The sequence below is a fragment of the Micromys minutus genome, assembly GCF_963924665.1.
Source record: "Micromys minutus genome assembly, chromosome: 1".
Lineage (NCBI taxonomy): Eukaryota > Metazoa > Chordata > Mammalia > Rodentia > Muridae > Micromys > Micromys minutus.
This window is the reverse complement of record NC_137969.1, coordinates 148,382,984-148,404,782: the sequence shown is the minus strand read 5'-3', so window position 1 is coordinate 148,404,782 and position 21,799 is coordinate 148,382,984. Positions and strand designations below refer to the sequence as shown.

The 21,799-nt window shown below is 45.7% G+C and overlaps 1 protein-coding gene across 1 annotated transcript in view; it reads left to right on the top strand.

Annotated features, from left to right (window-relative positions):
- ALK (ALK receptor tyrosine kinase) overlaps positions 1-21,799 on the top strand; it is a gene marked incomplete at both ends in the record, with an annotated part of 704,256 nt that overhangs the window by 583,451 nt on the left and 99,006 nt on the right. The window contains 3 exons of the mRNA XM_080929282.1: positions 1,575-1,706; positions 9,386-9,517; positions 10,168-10,268. Coding sequence (XP_080785408.1) covers positions 1,575-1,706; positions 9,386-9,517; positions 10,168-10,268 — 365 coding nt within the window. The remainder of the gene's footprint in view (positions 1-1,574; positions 1,707-9,385; positions 9,518-10,167; positions 10,269-21,799) is intronic.

The window sequence follows — 21,799 nt, the reverse complement described above, 5'->3', positions numbered from 1 at the left end:
CCCTGCAAGCAGCAACACTGAAGGGTTTCTGCTCTGTTGCCATTGTTGTTTTGGTAACCTTGGAGACAGACTCTGTGAATCTTAGGAACCTTTCTGTTCTCTCCAGGAGAGGATATCTGAATTCATGGTTATACCCTAACACCTGCATCGTCTGGTACACGAAGCTCTCTTTACTTGGACTGGCCTGCAGATGAATGCTCAAGGTCACCCCCAACAATCCTTCCCATGAAATGCAGAGAACAGCCTTGCAGTCAGGTAGACTGCCTTTCAGCCGCACATGTCGGCTATGAGACATTAGGCTACTCACTAAACCTCTCTGAACTCAGTTTCCTTGCTTGGGAAATTGAGATGGGCACTGTTAAGACCTGCATAGATGCCTCGTAGAGCTCAGTGTGCTGAGGTAGGAGGAAGAGTTCTAGAAGTCAGCAGCACTGGTGTGGTGTTGGTCTCCATGCTATAGGGAGGGAGCACCCCAGTGAACTAAGAAAATCATAAAACTCTGGATATTAAAGATCATCTATCTGGACATGCTATACATTACAGTCAACTTACCATGGCTTCTCAGACAAAATTGGAGAAACTCACCTGGAAGTGAGGCTCAGAGAGGCTGGGAACCAGGGCCATCAGGAGGAGGATGGCATAGGAAACCTGGAAAGGCATCAGCTGCCATGGAAAGAAGTAGAAACTAAGCCCCAAATAGAGCCTGCTGCTCACCTCCACTGGGACCAGAGAGCTAAATATGAGAAAGCACAATCAAATCTTTCCCTCCCTTCATTCAGCCAGGGAGATGATGCCAAGCAAGCCTGTTTCTTCTCCTCGGGGCCTTGATCTCTCAGGCTTGCAGAGACTCAAGTGGCAACAACCCGGTTAGTCATCATGATGTGTCACTGTTGAGTCAGGGACTAATAACTGCTAACATGTTCACTGTAAGACGCAGCCCTTCCTTCCTGGAGAATGTGGGTCCTCTAAGGGTCTGGGAGTTAGAGTGCATCTTAGTACTATAGTCAAAATTCATCTTTTCATAGAAGAGACAGTGGCTAGATAGAGAAGGGATGTTGTCAGCCTAGCCAGTCATAAAGGAGTCCGGTCCACCTCCCACGGCAATATAAGCCTGAGTTGTTCTTCACAGCAGAAAGTGCCTGTACTCTCTAAATCTGCTCAGCAATTGACTCCAGTAGTAGGATCTGGTGTCAGAGCCTGGAAAGGTGATACTGAACCAAGTAAACCTGGTAAACACCCAAATTCTAGAGTAAAGAAGTGGTGGGCAGGGCCTCCACCAGGAGGTTCTGCTCCATAAAAATCATGGATCCCAGAATGATCAGAGAATATGGACCAACCCTCAACCCATTGGTAGAGTCTGAGATCCTGAGTAGACTATAAATGTGTATGAGGAGCTTTGGTATTTCTATTGGCTTTAAATGTAGCCATATAAAGACGCAGGCTTCTTTGTCAAGTCTTAGGATGTAGTAGAGTAGTGTTCCCACAAGACCAGCCAATGCTTTCGACCACCCCAACTAACCTATGTCTATGTGTGTATGTCTATGTCTAACTATATGTCTATGTGTGTCCTCTAGGAACATCCCCAGGCTCCAAGATGGCCTTGCAGAGTTCCTTTACTTGTTGGAACAGGACAGTCCTCCAGCTCGGGCAAGCCTGTGACTTCCACCTGGACTGTGCCCAAGGAGAAGATGAGGGCCAGCTATGCAGTAAGTAGAGGGGGAGTTTCGATCCTCCTCAATCCTAACCACCCATGCCCCCACCTATCCCATCACCCCATACATTCGAGCCTCACTGGCCTCCAAAATACCCAGTGACTCTTACAACAATGCAATTCCTCAAATGTGGAGCTAAGATATGATCTCTAGAAACAACACAGTCCTCCAGGTCTGTGGTCACAAATAGGGGGCTTCAGTGATAGCTCAGTGGTTAAGAGAGCTTGCCGCAGGTACAGAAAGAAGACTGGGCTTCAGTACCCAACACCCATACTTACAGATGGCTGTAACTCCAGTGTAGGGGAGTCTGATGTCCTCTTCCAGCCTCTGTGGGTGCCTGCAGATAATGGTACACATGCAGATAAAGAAGATACAAACACACACACATTTTAAAAAATGAATAATATCTTTTAAGTTCTGCTGTTGACATCCCGAGCCCAGAGGAAATGGGGAGTATAAAGTCTAACCCTTTGGTGTGACATTAGAGCTCTCTATACATACACTGCCCTCACTTCCCAAGCCCTGGCTCACTCTTCCTCCCCATCCTCTGAGCACCACAGCTGCAGCCATATCAAACCACTTGGTGTCTCCATGGTCGCTCCCTGGCTTTGCTGGCGTGGTCTCAAGCAAACACACTTCTTAAGTTCCAGCTACTCCTTGAAGACTCTCTTCAACAGTCTATCCTTCCAAGAACTCTTCTTTCAGCATCATCTCCAAGGATGCTCTTTGTCTTCTGTGTCCTCCCCACTTGACTGAGTGCATCTACACACAATCACTTCCAAACCTTACTGTTAGTGACTTTTTGTGACACAGATTATACACTGTGTAGCTCCCTCACTTAAAGTGTGTGTTCCACTTCATTAATATCGCTACAGGGGTGTGCAACCATTACCATGGTTGGATTTTAGAACATTTTACCACCACCCCTAAAAGATGCCTTGCAATCTATGCATTTTTCTAGCAACCTTCTGCCACTGTCCCTAAGCATCGATCTTTCTATTTGTACAGATGCCCCTCTCTGGGCATTGCATATAAACTAAATCATATAATAAGCAGGGTTTTCATTAATTTCTTCAATCATCTTAGTAGTTTTGAAGTTCACCTACAGCATGGCATATACCAATTCATTTTTAAATTGCGGAAAATTGTTTCGTTCTATGAACCTACTACAATTTTCCCATCTATTCATTAATCCATGGCCGTTTGGGTTGTTTTCAGTTTGGCTGTATTGTATATTATACCGTTATGAATATCCACACCTCGGATCATGCACAGATAAGGGTTTACCTCTCTCAGTATGCAGCTAGGATAGAATTCCTGGCTCATGTAGCAATGCCACATGTAATGTGTTGAGCGAGTGTTAGAAATTCTTTAAAAGTGGATACACCATTTTACATGCCCATCCATGATATACAAATGTTCTGTTTTCTCTTTGCTAACACTTGAAATTATCACATTTTTATTTTAGCCATCCTAGCAGGTATGTGTCAATTAGGTGTTACGCAGGTGGTTTCTGGGCCTCAGTTCCTCTCTGAGGGCAATGGGTCTGGTATTCGTTTCAGTGCCAGCCTCTCTCTCTTGATTCTTGGTATGGGATGGGTGCTCACTGACTAGTGGTTAAAATGAATGGCCGAGTTGGGAAATGAGCACCATAAAGAAAAACAAGCTGCTGTGGCCACACTGGCACGTGTTTACCATACATACAGTGCTCCCCCATGTGTTTACCATAGATACAGTGCTCCCCCACGTGTTTACCATATATACAGGGCTCCCCACATGTTTACCATATATACAGGGCTCCCCACGTGTTTACCATACATACAGGGCTCCTCACCAATGACTGCTCCACTTGAAAGGGGTTTTGTCAGGAAAAACACAAACACTTACAGAGCACCTGTAGTGAGCCAGAAAATGTGCTAAATCGTAGGCCACAGGCAAATGACAAGGATTTAAGACACGGAGCAGCAAACGCCCAAGGCGGGTTAAAGGATGAAGCTGTGCCCAGCCCCTTGAAGGTTGGGGAGGAGGAGGCAGTTGTGCCTGAGATATGGTCTGACCCAGGCCAGCAGCTCAAACACACAGGCCACAGACAGCACTGACCTCTGAGAAATTTTGCTAAATACCTTTAAAAACTGGAAATTGTCCCCTAAGTCATCTGGACCCCCTGAAAATTAAAAGTGGATTTATATCTAAACCCACTGACGTGAAGCAATACATACACCCTTTTCAATTAAAAACAAATCTCATTTTTTTAGAAAAATGTCAAGTGAGGCATCCAATGATAATGGAGTTGTGGTTGGTTTTGATCGTTTGAGACAGGGTTTTGGTACCCCAGGCTGGTGTCCAACTTGCTATGTAGCCAAGGCCCGAACTATACCCAGTTTTGTGGGGACCCAAGACTTCATATATGTCAATCAAGCACTTTTCTACATCCCCAACCCCTGTGCCGTGTTTTAATATAAAATTTCATGAAAAGTTGTGGGAGGCACTTTGCTTGCCCCCATATTCCTTGTTCCCAGTTCTTCTCAGCATCCTCACAGCAAAACATAGCCTGGCCTGCTGACAGTGGCCAGGGCAGCAGTCTATATGCAGACGTGGAGGTATTTGTGCCTGCAGGATTTCCAGCAGTGCTGCTAAGCTCTGTAATTCTGCAAGTGCCTTTTAAAAGTTTTTTATGAGCCTCACTTCCCAGCTGGGACATAGGTTAGGCAGGCCATGCCCTGATTTTCAACAGGGAAGATGAAGGCAGGGAAAGGTAATTGATTTGTTCAGGGTCATACAACATGCCGGGAACAGAGCTGTGATTAGAGCTCGGAGACCTTAGCATCCGGTCCATTACAGTGGCTTGGGGCATCTCCCTCTTTGCCATAGCTTGTCATCATGGATTTCTAGAAGCAGCCCTCAGCTTCAGGACAGCCAGGCTTGGGTACCAAGGTCAGGAGCACTGGGCCCACTGTCCTTTTCAGTCATGTTTGAAAAGCTGCTCAAAACAGCTGTCAAAGGGACAGCTCTACCCTGGAGAGCACCCACATGTGCTGCAGAAATCAGAAGCCAGTTGCTAGGAGGGAAGGCTTAATTCAGAGAATTAGTCCAGTCTTTCCACCAGCTCTTGGCAAATGTCTTAGCAGACACCCTTCCTCTTGCTTATGGCCCCATTCCCTCTGGCTCATCTGTTTTCCCTGTGACACTTGATGCTGGAAGCCATTGCTATGATGGTGACAGCAGATGACACTCTCTCCCAAGATGAGCCTGTTTTGTGGTCACAGAGAGCAGAATGCTAACGCAGTCATCGGAGACTGAGCATCAGTCCGACCTCAGCCTGACTTCAGAGTCCACCTTGCATTCTCACACACAGCAGGCCACATCCACCTAGTTTTTTTCGCACATTTTCTTCTTTTTCATTATTAATTTATTTATTTTATAAAATATTATTATAGCTCACAAAATTTGTTACATAATAATATATGATGAATACACATTCTTTTCCTTTTTCACTCGTTCTTTCTTTCTTTCTTTTTTTGTTTCTTTCTTTCTTTTTTTTTTTTTAAGAATGACTGAGGCTTTCACATTCTGGCCTTCCTTCTTTTTTAGGTTCATAAGTTCTGTGAGTTGTTTCTGGGGTATTCAGAGCTTTGTGGGGCTAGTATCCAATTATCAGTGAGTGTATATTATGTGTGCTCTGTTGTGACTGGGTTACCTCACTCAGGATGATATTCTCTAATTCCATTCATTTGCCTAGGAATTTCATAAAGTCATTGTTTCTAATAGCTGAGTAGTACTCCATTGTGTAAATGTACCACAATTTCTGTATCCATTTATCTACTGAAGGACATCTGGGTTCTTTCCAGCTTCTGGCTATCATAAATAAGGCTGCACCTGTTGCATGAGCAGGCTGGGCTGTGCTGAGCACTGAACCTCGCTTGCTAGAGGCTCTCCTTGAACAAAGGAGACTGAAGAACCACAGAAGTTCTTCCACCACCTTTCTGCGATTCCAGAGAGTTCTCAAGTTTTCCTCTCTGGGATGCAGTGCCTGTCCAAGCTCCTGCTTTTCAGATTAAAAACATCACCAAATCCAAGGGAGGCCTCCCAAGGGTATACCCAGTGGAGAGTTTTGGTTAATACCCCAGCCTCAGAAACATGCCCCCCACCAAGGGTCATCCCTTTCCCTCACCAGCTCACTAGCTAGGCAGGTAGATTACTTCCCCTCCCCCTCCAGGAACCCAACACTCTTCATCTGTTTTGTGGGCATATGCTTCCTTCCAGGCAAAACCAGTTGTTGTTTTTTTTTTTTTAAGTTTATTTCTTTATTGTAAAATAAAACATCTTGGTTGTAAAATACTGGGAAGATCCACAGGAGAAACTACTGTTGCCCATAGCGCTCTCTCCCAGATATTCAGAGATAACCATAATATTTTGATATATTTCTTCTAACATTTTCCTCATGACTCCATATTTTCAAGAAAATGTATAACACATATTTATCAAAAATGTTAACAGAGTTGTCACGAGGGAAGGGAAAGAAGTGTCATTTGGCCTACAGTTTACACTTGGCAGCTTCCGCAGCTGTGGCTGGGGTCACATCCCTGTGACTCTGCCCATTTATCTCTCTTAGAGTGGAATCAGGTGTCATAATTGCCAAATGTAGTGAGATTGATTGACCCCACCCCCACCCCCAGCACAACTCCATTTGCCATCCAGCCAATGAGAAGCCTGGCCACAGCCCAAGAAGGGGAACTCTGTGAGAGTGACACCTCTCCAGTGTGGGCAGCCAGAGATTCTATTCCCTGGAGAGCTAGCTAAGAAACAGATTCTAACCAGCAGGCTGGGTGCAGCTCAGGGAACACATGCTTCTAACTGCCCTGGCCACAGAGGGGTACATGGTTCCTAGAGCCCATTTTCAGTGGCAAGAAGTTTAGGATCAGACCTGTTTCCTTTACTTCCACACATAGATATTAATGTCCTGCTGTGGGCCATGTACTCAGAAGGTGCTGGGCTAATTGAGAAGAGCTGCTAATCAAAGACTGAATGATAACAGACTCCGCCTTACTGGCCAGCCTTAAGCTCTGCAAGGATTTCCTGGCCTCAGCTGAATCCCTTGGGGTATTTGCTTTGACAAATACCCACACCAGCTTCTTCCAGAGTGCCTTTCTTGTAGAGCACACTGCCTTGACCAGTTTGAAAAGATGGATGTCCTCTGGGCTCCCCTTCCTCCCTTCAAGGTTTAACTGTCACATAAACCTGCCATTGACCTGCTTTGTTTTCCTGCCTGTCTCTTTTCCCTTTATTCAGACAAGACAAAAAGAAATAGGACTTCCCCCAAGCAGCTCTGGGAGGCCCTTCCCGAAAGATAGGAAGGACCTGTCCCCACCCCCAGGGTGTTGCTGGCTCCTTCACCCTCCTCCTGCAGTGTGGGTGTAAGAGGCAATGGGTAATACTATTTCTACCCTCTTCCCTTATCTCATCCTAAAACCAACCCTACCAAACAGTGCTGAGGGGTCTAAGGAAAGCAGCTGATACTGACCTATGGAAACGCAGCAGAAAAGAAAGGCTGGGTCTTGAGCCCCTAGGTTTGCACACTACTGTGGTCCCATAACTGAGAAGGTTGGGGGAAGGGCGCTCTAAGCCCTTGCTCTGCCCTCAATCCTCCCACAATCCTGTCCCTTTGGAGCCAAACCTTGGTTTTTAAAGCATGCCTGTGAAGCACCTTCCTCGAAGGTCACTTCTAGACAGGAGTTGGTTTCTGCGCCAGACTTGGATATGGGATCCCTTGAGGGTAGGAGTAAAAAATAAAACAGAAAGATCTCCTTAGCTTTTGGATTTTTAATCAGAAGAACACTCAGGGCTTGGGGGAAAATGATTTCTTCAGGGGGGTATAAATGGGAAGAGATGCTTAGAGTTAGTGACAGCCTGTTTTAATTTATAATTCTGCCTCTGTGTGAAATGCACTGAACATCGGGGGGAATGAGTAATAATTCACTACGATGCTGTCACAGCCAGGAAGCATGAGGGCCCTCATCCACCGCCACTGCCAAGAAGCTGAGACATAGGAAGGACATGCAGAGCGGTGGGGCTCTTAGAGAGCTCCTCTCCCATGTGGAGACAGAAAGCCCCTGCTTCCTCCTAGACGGGCCTGGAGCTGTAGCGCAGGGGCTGTAGGAAAAGAACACCCCACCAGCTCTCCTGGCTGAGAACCCACGTAGAGCCAATCATTCTCAAAGGAAGCTGGAGGAAATATGTACTCTTTCCCCCTCTTTCCGGGAAATATAGGGCATAGATATAAAAGAAAGGGCCATGCCCCCCAACCCTGCTGCTGACGACCACAGGCCCCTTGCTGCCGAATCTTTAGATGATATAGAGACCATTGTAACCCGGATGGTTTAAACAGGTGATATTACAGGAGTTTAACAACCCCAAATAGCAGTTTAAACCTGCAATTTCAGAACCATCCAATGAGCACTGAGGTGGGCGGGGCCTCAGCTCCACTAGGGTCCTGGCTGGCTGTGCAGCAAGGGAAGTGAGCCTGAAGTCTCAGAGGAAAACAGAATAAGACACACCCAGCTCCGACTCATCTAACAAACTGCTCAGAACTCGGCACAGGGCTTCAGTTCACTGCCCGCCAAATGGGACCAGTAGAAAAACATGAACAATACTATGTCTGTGCAGAAAGGGGTGATAGGAGAGATTCAAACCAACCACCCCAAGATAGAACTGAAAGACCTCCGAAGGGAGACCCTCACTCAAATCTCAGGAGAGGCGCGCACCCAGCGAGGCGCCGAGACCAGACTTGCTGCAATCGCATGAGGAAGTTTATTGAAAGTGAAACAGAGTGAGATCTCAGGCCAGCATGCGGGGTCGAGACTCATACACCACGCAGGGGTAGAGGAGTTCAACAACGGCCTGAACTTGTAACGGGCTTATAAAGGCAAAAACCACAAAAGAGGGGAGGACAGGGGGAGAATGAGGAAATTCAAAGGGGGCAATGAGGAAATCAAAGGGGAAGAATCATACATTTTTTAGCCAAACACTCCGTTGAAACATTCCACAGAGGTCATCCGGACCTTCTGTGGTTATTTTGGGAACTCAAATCTCAAGAAACTTCCGGGAGCAACTACCTGCAGAGGAGAGGGCCCTAGGGCAAGGAATCAGTGTCCTTTGACAACTTTTTACTCTTCAGAACCCCCTCTGCCACTACCATACAATGACAAGAGCCCTTGCGTCAGACATTACAGATGTTTGCTCTCTAGCTATACGTTACCCTCTCGTCAACCATGTTCTTAGTGGATCAGAATTAAGAGTACAGAATTGAGGAGCCGATATGGGTTCTAGTCCCGGAGGAATGACTGTTGGCTTTTGAATTTGTTCAGCATTTCTGAGTCTCTCCTTTGTTATATACAGGACTGAGCTGTGTGAATTTATTATTACCATTTCATTGTAAGCGAAGTATCATAGAATCATTAACACACACACACACACACACACACACGTACAGTACACACATGCACACACGCACGCTCACACACACACACACACACAATGGTGGGGGAGGTCAGTCTTCTCACTGGATGACAACCATCGATGAGAATAATGTGGGCTTCCCCAGCTAATTTGCCTTGCTGTCAGCACCGTTTACCGTTCATATGCTGGTAATGATGGTACCTGCGATCTCTCTACAGGTAAACTTCCTGCTGGGTTTTACTGTAACTTCGAGGATGGCTTCTGTGGCTGGACCCAAAGTCCACTCTCACCCCATATGCCCAGGTGGCAAGTGAGGACCCTAAAGGATGCCCATTCCCGGGGCCACCAAGGTACTACCTCTCTTCCCTTCTCCCTCATGTCCATGCTAGAGTCTATACAGACTGATAAAAGACAAAGGACCTCTACCCAGCACAGCAAGGAAGGCAGTATTCTGCTCAAAGCTTACCTGCAGGGCTCACCTCCTCCTTGCCCCTTCATGAGCTCTAGAATTATTGAACATGTCCATTCTCAGGGTCACCTTTGTTAGTTAGATATGGGGCTTTGATGCAGGTCAGCTGAAAACCAGCAGCAATTTTCAGGCCAAGTGAAACCGAGGAAAGACAAGAAATTAGTTTCGCCAGAAGGTGCAAGGGCCCCAGGATACCCTGGGCTCTGGAACATGGTGAAGAAAAGGAAGGTCATGAGACTATTGGAAGTCAAGGGCCACCATGCCTACCCACGAGGTGGGTCAGAAAAATCTAGCCTGCTTCTGGCTACTCCTGGGTTGAAGCTGATAACCTGGTACTGGGACCACCTGGGCAGTTTGGAGTGAAGGACTCAGCATGAGCCAGGATTCGCTGACAATCAAGAGAGGTTTTCCTTATCCACTGTAGACAAGAACCCAGCATCCTCAGAGATGTTCCCCGCTAAAGCAGAACTCTGCAGTCTATACCCTATACCCCTCAGTGCATAGTGATGACACATTTGTGACTCTCCCCAGGTGGTGCCCTGTTGCTCAGCACCACTGATGTACCCACTTACAAAAGTGCAACAGTGACCAGTGCTCCGTTCCCTGCACCCATGAAGAACTCTCCTTGTGAGGTAAGTGTTCAGATTCCTCTAGGTCCCTGACTCCCCCTCCCACACCTGGGTCACTTCCAGATAAATCGGATTAAGAAAGTAGCTGGGAGAGCTCGGAGAGCAGGAGAGTGGACCCAAGCGTGTTCCTGGGAAAAGATGGGGAACTGTTTCTGTCATGCCTTGGGTACATGTTCACCTACATGGCAAAGCTCCATCAACAGAGTCTTTCCTTAAATACTCATACTTAGCTGCACCAAACATTTTTCAGTAGGACCTCGATTTTAAGCAAATCAGAAATAGATTTCTTATAATAAGCATAATAGAGAAGAATGGTTGCATTTCCAAGCCTTTCTTTAAAATATTTTTTCCCAAAATATTGATCTTTTATAGTGCATTATGAGCACTGAGAAGCATAAAAATGTATTTACATAATTCCACTAAGACATCGATAGCATTCAGTGAGGTACAACAAAGCCACTATCCAAGTGATACCTGCAGCTGTCATCTCTTGAGTGTGAGACCTTGAGGCCTGGTGACATGTTCTTTAACATTTGGGTCCTATTCTCCCATGGCCAAGAAATGCATGTAAGATTCCTCCATGCAAACAATAGCAGAGTGTACTCTTGATCAGTGACCTGGATCTGAGACATGTTTTTATTCTGACTGTACCATTTGTCTGGGCAGTTAGTGGACCTCTTGGGGCATTGGTTTCCTTACCTGGAAAGTGGGGATACTGTTAGCTAAGTCGAGCCTAGCCCACGGAGATGAGGACTGAGTAGGTTAGCACATGTAAAAGGCTTAGGGGCTCAGGAAGCAGAGTGGGTGCTATGAAAACAGTCTGTAGCAGTGCCTGGGAAACTGTGTGAACAGAGGGAGCATGGGCTGAGAAGAAGGATTCTTCCAGGTATCAGACTCATAGGCCAGGCCATACCTGAGAAAGTTGGCTCCTGCACCAAAAAAAAAAAAAAAAATCCGACCCAGAGATTAGATTCGTCCTCTTTTTGTGGGAAGTCACAGAAGAAACTCTCATCTGGCTAAGTTTTAGCCATGTTCCCTCTAAGTAATCTGTTTCCTCACAAATTTTAGACATTCTAAAACTAACCAGGTTTACATCCGCTCTTTTGGCTGGTAGAAATCCCAGGTAGGAAAGCATTAGCCAGCAGAAGTATACAACAGTCACCTTGCTTAGGGACCAAATCCTAACCCTCCAGGACTGCTGTGAGATAAAAACTCAACCATAACAGATAATAGAAAAGGCATACACATGACTATTTTCATAAGACAAATGATTAAATTAAAGCAGAGACTTCCCTGAGTAAGCAAACGTGTGTCCATTGACACCTGACCCTACAGCTACGCCTTTAACCTATCTTTCTTACCCTCTGTCTGTCTGTCTGTCTCATCCCATCAAGCTGTGTGTATCTCTGAGCCACCTTCACTTCTTTCTGGAAGAAGTCTGGGCAGAAATTAATAGATTCACTGAAATAAATTGTATTTGAGAAGACATGGTGTATGTGCCCATGATGGAATTACAGTCACTGGTGAGCTGCCTCGAAGCAGGACCATAAAAGAGAAGGTTTTCCTGTGAGGAAACCGAACACCGATGGTTGGCCCACCTGAGAGGACAGAAGGCTCCTAAGGAGCATTTGGTCTTTAAATTTATTCTTTCCTGGGATTAATATAAGCCTAATTTCAGAGAAAGAAATGTCAAAGCAAAGTGATATTTTCCTAATATTCTTTCACTTCCCTGATAACCTTTGAGTTGATCAATAGCAGAGACAGGTGTTTTCCTTGGCTTTCCTTTTCCTCTGGTTGGCTTTGCTCTAGGCTGTTTCTGTTCTTTCCTGCCCTTTTCCAGAACTTGGCTGAGCAGGCACAATGGAAAGAAAGGGGTGGGTTCATACACACACACACACACACACACACATACACACACATACACACACACATACACACACACACACACACACTCACACACACGCACACACACACACACAGTCACATCATTCATGTTTGTATATGTTCATACTGCCCTGACTTTCACCATCAGCTTTTCAGACCATAGATATCTAAGGTTGACAGACTCTCAATGTTAAGAGCAATGTATTGTTGTTGATAATGATGTCATCATTGTCATCATCATCATTGGGGGGGAGTATAAGTAAATAAACAAAATAGGTGTGTGTGTGTGTGTGTGTGTGTGTGTGTGTGTATACAGGTTTATAACCCCTGACTCCCACTACATCCAAATCCTCCATGCAGAAGGTAGAAAGTGAGTTTCTTTCTTCCAGGATAACAGAGCCGCAATAGCAGGGACACGAGTAGCTGTAACGATGCTGTGCAAGGTCATAAGGTCTTTGAACCTCACAATTACTAAAAAGGCTTCCCTAGATTAAGAGGGCTAGATACAGAGAGATGGGTGTTAGATAGAGAGGTATGAAGGGTTTCCCTGATGAGGGTCAGATGATAACGGATAGATATCTAGGTTGGTCTGGACTTCAGGACTTACACTGAGCATAGAATACCTTCTCTACAGACAAACCAGTCCTGGTCTGCCAAATGTATGCAGAATACCTCAAAACTGTAGGCTCTAAACCCTCCATATTCACCAGTGCATTCCCACAGGGCACCAAGCTCCCCCTTGATGAACTTCCCTCCAAATCTAGGAAGGAAGGAAGTGGCTAGTAAGTCTGTTTCTCCATGTGTATTCACTTGGGAAATAGATAAATGGGGTTTCTTAGGCTCTGCTTTTGACTTCCAGAATAACATCATTAAAGCTGGGTCTCTGCATCTTCAATTTCTATCCTTAATGATTTGGTTGCTAGGCCTGGATCCTGAAATTTATTGGCTGTTGGTGTGCCCGTCAATGGTGAACAAAATCTATCCTGAGTGCATGCAGATCCCCCCCAATACCTGCCACCCCAAGCAGGGTGATGCATCTTTCCATTTACAAATATGACTCGGAAAAGAAATCAGAAACTGTGGAGCAGAAACAGAGGTGAATAGGAGAGCATACACAACCAGACCAAATGCCCATCAACAATGACGTCAAGGCCAGCATGAGCCTTGTGCGAAGGCAACCCCCAGGGTTTTCGACAAGCTTTCCAGCCCCCATGTCCCCCTCTGGCTACCTGCAGCCACTTCTCATGCCTCTTTTGCCCAACTACTACTGTGGGCCTCACCTCCTCCTGTTCTTTACACGGTTACACATAAAGCATGAATATTTAAAGACCCCCGCCTAGCTCAGCCACAAACAGAGACAGCATTGTGACTTTTTTCTGTTCCCCTTCCCTGCCACAAGCTACTCTCTGCAGGAAATTAGGGAGCCACTTACAATATATTCTGATTTTTATTTTATTTTTATTTTTATTTCGCCAAGCTCCAGTTCAAATAATTAAAGTTGCCACGGGGGAGGAAAGGCTTGCGTGGCTTTCATGTGCTTGTTTGCTGTCGGGCCTGTTTCAGTCTGATTTGGCTTCAGACACTCTGATGTGTCTAGCATTGCAGCTGCTGCTAATACTGAGGGGGACATGCTAGGAGCAGGGGCTGTCCCACTCCTCCCCCACCTTTCACACATCCCAGCAACCTGACTATCTCAACAAGCCCTATGTGGTTTGAAATTCTGTTTTATTTGAATAGCCTGCCTGTGACTAGAATATTTTAATCCATGTTCTCAGGCCAGAAGAAAGCCTGGGGCAGGAAGGAGTAGTGTTTCTTTCATGTCTTCCTACTCTAAAACATGGGAGTGGTTTTTCTTTTATGGATGGCAGGAATGTGAAGGACCCAGGAAGATGGATATCATGCACCTGTTTTTGTGATAGTCAGATCCCCACTGCTGATTATCAGACCTTGCCTAAACTACAACTCTGTCCTTACATTCAAGTGTGCTGAAGCATTTGTGTACATGTACATACACACACACACACACACACACACACACACACACACACACACGGGTATCCTGGAACACATCTAGACCCTTCTACTCTAAGTCAACCCAAGGGAAGAAAAAATAATAATAATAACTTTAATTCACTGCTGGAGCAGCTGAGCCCAGGCAGAAGGTTAGCCATGGAGTTCTGCCATGTCTGTGTGGGCTCTCTAGCCTAAAGGGAGAAAGACCCATACTCTGTGTCATTAGGACTAGTAAATGTGACCTGGACAGATGCAGGAGAGAAGACTGGCATGAAGAATTTCCTTCAGCCATTCTTTAAACCCTGCCTACATCCCCATGAGAATGGTACCCTATAGTGACAGTCTTATAGAAGCCATGAAAACCCTTTCATCAATTGCTCTCCAGTTTCAATTTTTTATGACTCTTCTGGCATCTATGATTGGAGTGATAGACCTTCCTTTGCCAGCCACTCAGTGTGAATCAGCAGTGTTGACTGGACTTAGTCAAAGCTGTCTCACCCTCGTCCTGCAGGCAGGAAAGGAAACACAGGGGAATCCTCATGATACCTGAGGTTTTCAGGTTCTCAAACTTATTGATAAAGCCTCTCATAAAAAGTAGAGAAAAAAAGAGGGTACCAAAACCAAAGAGACTTGAGGTGGAGGGAGAAACTAAGACTATGGGGTTCTGCTCCATCATCCCCTGCCTAAAGTCAACAAGGTAGGGCCAGGGCAACGTGCAGGAAGAGCTAAGGGCTGATAAAGCCCACTTCAGAGAGCAGATTATATATAAGGCCATGGTAGGGTCTTCCCCACCCATGATCTAGGTTAGAGTAGTATACCATAGCTCCAAAGCAACAAATGCAAGTCAAGACCAAAGCCAGACTTCCATGGCTCTGAACATCATGTTCTTCTCTCATACAGATGACCCCATCTTAACTTAGAGCAGTGGTTCTCAACCTGTGAGTCATGACCCCTTTGGCAAACCTCTCTCTCCAAGAATATTTCCATAACAACTCACAACAATAGTGAAATTACAGTTATAGCGTAGCAGCAAAATTAATGGTATAGTTGTGGGAACATGAGGAACTAGATTAAAGGGTCACAGCATTAGGAAGGTTGAGAAGCACTAGATTAGAAGGAGCTGGTATGAACCACCATATTTCTGGCACCATGCTTGCCTATTCAGAGGTCTACCACCCACCAGAGAAGGACTCTCAGTTGTGGAGGCAAAAGGAATACCTCTCCAATGTAACCGAGACCTTACTGCCCCCTGTAGGGTTCACATGCAATCTGTGCTTTGTATGTGCCCTGTTGTTAGCCACTCGTGTCTAGCCAGAGTTAGCTGGTGGGAAGGAGAACAGCTACTGCACAGCCTCCCGGACTTGATCTGGGTCATTCCCGGAGCCAGGACACCTTCCACAGAGAAGACAGCTCTGCCTTTCGACCTCCTCTGCTCACCCATTCTCCACCATATTGCATTTAAGTGCTGATCAGTGAGCACCAATCAGTTCCTAGCAGGGTCAGCCTGGGCCCAGCTTCTGTCTATTTGCAGCCAAGCAGTGCAGCATGAATACTTCATGGTCAAGGGAGAAGTCCAGTTGGCAAGCATCAAGGGACTAGCACTCTCTGGAAGGAACTCTCTTTCTCCCCCTTCCCCCAAGCATGGGTCTTTTCAGCCTGGTCCAGCAGCACTGAGATAGCACATCAGGCGGAGCTCCTGTGAGTATCCAGCCGCATCTTACTTGATGCTCAGTTACTTGTCTCAGGAGGAAGTTGTTCCGGTGTCAGGCTTCAGTCTTTGCCTCAATTAGGAGCAAACTCACTGGTCTGGCCAGAGGATGTTTCCACACTCACTTGCTGTTGTCTGTGCATGGCTCTGCTTTTCTTTGGAGGGAGGCTATTTAGAAAATACCTTCCACCTGCCCTGGGACCACAGTCAGGTGCTTATATGACATTCATCTGGTTGTCCGGTCTCTGTCCAGGAGAATGTGATTTGGAGCTCAGCAGGAAGCAGAAATTTCTCTGGCTCCTACAAAGTGATGTAGCCATCTGCAACAAGCCAGGGCTGCATGGGACCTTCTGGCAGCTGCCTTGCTTTTCCCCATCACCCAACAGCCATAATATCCCTTGTGTCCAAAGGAATCCAGCAGGCTATACATAGGCAGCACCCCCATTGATGGAGACACTGATCTCAGGAAGCCCTCATTGGGGCCTGCGCAAATGCTTTAGGGAGGTGGGAAAGGAGACTAGAGTAGTGCTGGAGGTACTTTCCAAATGGCTCTTCTGGAGGCCTATGAAATGTGTCTAGAATAGGTAGCCCTCCTTTAGGTTTTCAGTAGCAACTATCCCACATGACTATAAAGACGTCACTACTGTAAAAATCCACTATACGTCAAGGACTGTAGAGCTACTCCCTCTGCCTACACTGGCCCTAGAAACGAATGAATCTCATCTTTATGTAGATGAGGAAGGAGAATAGGGCTAGGGGCTTAACTGCTTAGCTCACAGACAGAGGGTCAGGCCAGTGGGTAGCAAAGCAGGGATGCTCTGCAGAGTCAAGAGTGTGGAGCTAGCAAGCCATGATTCTAACCCTGCTTGGTGGCTGGCCTCACAGAGGACCCAGGGGCTCTTTCTAGAGTGCTTATTCATAGGAGAGTTAAGGGGGAAATGTTCTCAGTATAAAGAGCAGTCCAGGCTTTGGTTTTCTCACTCATTTATATTACCCTAAAAGCAAGTCAAATGTCTTAGAGACCCTCATCTTTTGTCCCTTAGAAGAAAAAAGCTCTCCCTTAGCGTGGAGCTAAAGGAAGGGTCTCTTGAGCATATGTAAAGATACCTCGGACAATGTATCCTGAGTCTGGATAAACACACAGACACGTTCTTGTTCCCACACTCTTCACAACAATTGCATGTAAAGGGTGTAGTCCTGCCTAGAGGAGGACCACAAATATAACCCTCAGCATTGTCTCTAATATTCACAGAAACTGAGGCACAGAAGGGGACTGCTCACCAGAAATCACACCATCTTTTTTTCTTTTTATAAGAATGGAATAAGAATTCTCTAAAGAATCTAGAAAGAGGGGGAAAAAAACAAAAGTCAATCTTCCATGCAGACTCTTCCATACATCCTCTTCTGATTGTGTGTGTGTGTGTGTGTGTGTGTGTGTGTGTGTGTGTGTGTGTGTGTTTGCCTGTTACACCTCTAACATGGATTTCTTACCTGCCATTTGTAACACAAGAGAATGAACAGAGGGCATTTACCAAGTATCTGTGCGCAGTGGGGCAAGGGGCTCTCAGAATCTGATCAAATCCCTGCAAGGAGGCCACCGCTAGCTGGCTCCATTAATAGTTGGATGCTAAGGCTCTGAGTAAGTAAAGGACAGACCATTGTTTCTGATCCAGAGTCCCTGATCTACCACCATGCCACACCACCTCCTTCCTCACAGCACCTAGCTGTCCTGGGTTCCTCACAAAGCCCACAGCTCAGTGCCAGCGCTGACCCTTTCTGGGCTCAGTGAGACACCCTTTGTTCCTACTTTCCAACAACATCAAAATACAACCCTTACATATTTAAAGATAACATTTTTTTCTGATTATACAGCATTCTGTGAAGTATGAAAAAGGTGAATGAAATTGCCCACCATCCTACCCTCCAAAGACACTTCCTTCCAGATGGGGAAACAAAGACCTGGACAGAGACAGTCGACCTGCTATATAAATGTGGGATCTTCTCTTCCTGGTTATCTTCAATATCCATACATCAGTTTTCCTCATAGGTTTGCTTTTAATAGTTGTATACTATAAGTTCATTTTATAGTTGTGTCTTAGTTATCAAAACTCATAGATACACATTGCAAGAAAAAAATGGGGTGAAATCAAAACCCAGTAAGAAGAGATATTTGTAGGTACATAACCTTAGCATCCAGGGATCCCTGGTTACCATTTTTATGTGCAATCTACATGTTCATACAAAGTTGCATATGAATTTCACTGGCTAGGATGATCTCTGATAATGTTTTCAAGGAGTCTGGTCTTTAGGCCTCCTGAGTGGCCAGGCATCCAACTTCTCTTAGCAACTATAATTCCAAGTACTTGCCAACATCATATTCTATTTGCCTGCTATAAAAAAAAATTTGCATTGGCCAGCCTCTTGCTGGGTTGATTTTTCATTAAGCTATTTATAGCTAGAGAATTGGTGTTTTTTTTTTTTCCTGGTGAATTAGAAAATAAAGAACAAAAACATTGGATTTTTCCAGAAGTCAATATTCTCAGCTCAAGTTAATGAGATAACACAGTGAAACCAAGGAACTCTTAAAATGATAAGTTCATACCCAGAATCGCTCCTGGTGCCTCAGGTCAGAGAGGGGCCTTGAGTACCATGTCACTTGGGTTTCTCACTGCTGAGACAGAATATGTGACATCCATCAGAGTGTTAAGGGGCGGAGAAAGTACTGTAGCTTGAAGTTTTGACTCTTGTCACTGGTGGTGGCAGTGAGAACATGAGGCACCTCAGTGACATCTCTGTGGATCACACCAGGAGCAGAACCAACCTGAACTCTCAAACCCAGTCTCCACTGTCGCACCTCCTCAAGCAACATACTACATCTAGAAGGTTCTTTCAGCTTTCCAAACAGCACTGCCATGTGGGGAGCAAGAGTTCAAACGTACAGGTCTATGGGGAGGCATTTCACACTCACATCCGGACAGCCTGCACGCCGTGCATTTGTGGGTGGTCCAGCCTTGGCCATCTATTCTCTGCCAGGTGACACTCGAATCAAGTTCATCTCTGTGGATTTTTGTCTATTCAGATGTATTTCCCGAGACTTTTATGAACTACATACTTGGAGCACCCATCCTTGATTTTGGCTTGAACTGGGGAACTCCCACTACTCTTCAGTAATTGGAAAAACTGTAAAAAAAAAAAAAAAAAAAAAACCCTTTACCCAAGAGGTGGAGGTGCTGTAGGCAGTGTGGACAATATTTGCTGCCTCTGAATCTTTCAGCAGAGATTCTGCTATGACTTTTTTTTTTCTTATGAGTTCAAGAGATGGCTCTGAAACAGACACAGAGTATGCATAGCAAACTCGGGTCACATCCTAGACATAAAATTGCAGTAATTACCTCTGGAGGAGGAAAGGGCCATGAGAGAAATAATAGCATTAGGCCTAGCCACAATGCTGTGCCTGCTTTACATACAGGACTTTAATTAATAAAATGACAAACAGTGGTTCTACATAATTGGAAAGTCTATCAGGCCCCACTAAGGGGCAGGGGAAAGGCCCTTGTGAAAGGACCAGCTGGAGCCAGGAGATATAATTGCTGGTGGCTCGTATGGTGTCTCTCTTCCCTTGTCTCACATGCTGTCTGCATGCAAAAGAGTTTATTAATCAGAAGCCTGCCACTTATAACCTATATCTATTAGGAAACATCCGGAAGGATTAAAACATTATTGTTATAGACTTAGCTTTTTTTTCTGTGAATGTATATTTATGTAAGATTCTGCATACCTGTATAAACACATACCCACATACCACTAACTCCAGCAAGGACAATGGCAAAACATGGCTGAAAATCCACTGTCTCCCTAATTCCTCCACTCTGAGAGTCTTCAGATAAGATCTTGTTAAAATACAGATTCTGGTTCAGCTGAGCCGGGTTGGGATAGGAGGTCGTGCATTTGTAGAAAGTTCCCAGGGTCGCCAACATTGTTGGTCTGCAGACCACAAGGATGAAGCAAGATTTAGAACCTCTTCAGTAAGACCCTAAAGCTTTGAGGATCCCCACAATATGTGACATGCATGTGGTGTTGTGTGGTAGAGAGAACACACAGAGGCAGAGTCCAGTCCTTGTCTGTACTTGAGTTTAGTGCCCATGGGTGACTGACTTTACCTCTCTATGCCCCAAACTTTTCTTCTGAAAAATGAGTGCATAGTACCCAAGCTGTGACAAATTGCCTGAGGTGACAAACAGTGGCGAGGACAATGGACTCTTTTGGGCTTCGGATGTCAGGGGTTTCAGTGTATGATCAGCCGGCTCCGCTGCATGTAGGATCCATGGCAAGATGAAGTCATCATGAAGAAAGGGCAGGGCAGAGGACAGCTGCTCACCCCATGGCAGCCAGGAAGCAAAGAGGACAAGCAGTTTCTTTCAAGGCAGGACCCAGTGGCCTGCCTCCCACTTCCTGTCAACCCCCAATGATGCCACTGCACATGAATAATCCTTTCATTAAATAGAAGTCCATATGAAATCACTCCCAAAGATTATGTCTATAAACTGAGGACCAAGCCTTCAACACACAAGCCTTTTGGGGAGGAATCAAGTCATAGTCAAACCACAACAGGCTATAATGATACCTACGTGAGTACACCTAATGTTTAAAAACAAGACAGTATATGGGCATGTGCCTACTGTGTCCTTCCGGCTTTCAGAGTCAATTAGAAAACGACTCTGTACCCTATAGGCACCTAGGTAGAAATGGATATTAAGATTAAGTTTCTGTGCCGTGGGCACTGGAAATGTACTGTCAGGACCAAGCTGGGTGGACATGGCATGGAGAATCTGTTTTGAGAGACATGCAAAGGGGCTCTTTTAGAGCCAGATAAGGGAAATGACATCCCTAGGAAGGACGTGATCCTACACTCTGCCTTAGGAACCACAGAGATCTTAGATACAGGCAACCTAATGGGACTCTCGGAAGTCTAGACATGGGTCCCTCCAGTTCTTAGCACTAAGAAGTTAAAGGCAGAGGCAATGACTCAGGTGGTAAAATGTTTGCCTTACCTGATCCCTAGAATTCCTGTTTAAAAACAGGCCTGGTGTGCTGCCCTGTACTTCTAATCCCCTCCATAAGAGGTGGAGACAGACAGAGAACCCTGTGGGTTCCTGACAAGCCAGTTGCATCTACTTTGTGCTTTTCTGACTAGTGATAGACTCCATTTCAAAATAGAAACAAAACTCTTGATGGACCGCACCTACTAAACAACACTTCAGGGTGCCCTCTAGCCTTCACACGCACCCTTCCTTGCCCATGTATATACATGCACCCGCCTGAACATGCACAAATGCACATACACACATGTGCAAAAATTAACTTGCTAAGCACCTTAGTCTGCAGGTCCCATACGAGAGAATCCTGGCTCCTGCTTAACCTCAGCACTGGGAACTCTCACAGTGTGAATTGTCCCTCAGTCTTACCTGAGAATGCCATGTGGCAACCTGTGACAGTCTCTGCTGAGGGCTGTGCCCTTTCCCTATAGGAGAGCCACCTCCCTCTGCTTTGGTAACTGGACACACTTAAAACTAGTTCTTAGTGATTGAGATTTGCCTCTATGTCCAAGTCCAACGAAATGGACTGCTCACTGAGAGAGCCGGGCTACTTCCTACACTAAATAGCTTTCTCCCACCGTGCTCTCAGCCCGCCAACACTTCAGAATCACCTGGCGGGTCTTTAAAGCCTACTGTTGCCCAGAACCTTCTAAGACTTCTTAAAAGAGAATCTCTACAGTGTAGCTGAGACATTGGCAGTTTGGAAACCTCCACAGATGTTTCTAGTTTGCAGCCCAGGTTGAAAAACCACTGAGTTCATGTGCCAACTATGCCTGGTATCACAATGACTGTCTCACCCAGTCTCCAGAGTCTCTGTCACGACCTTTAAAGCT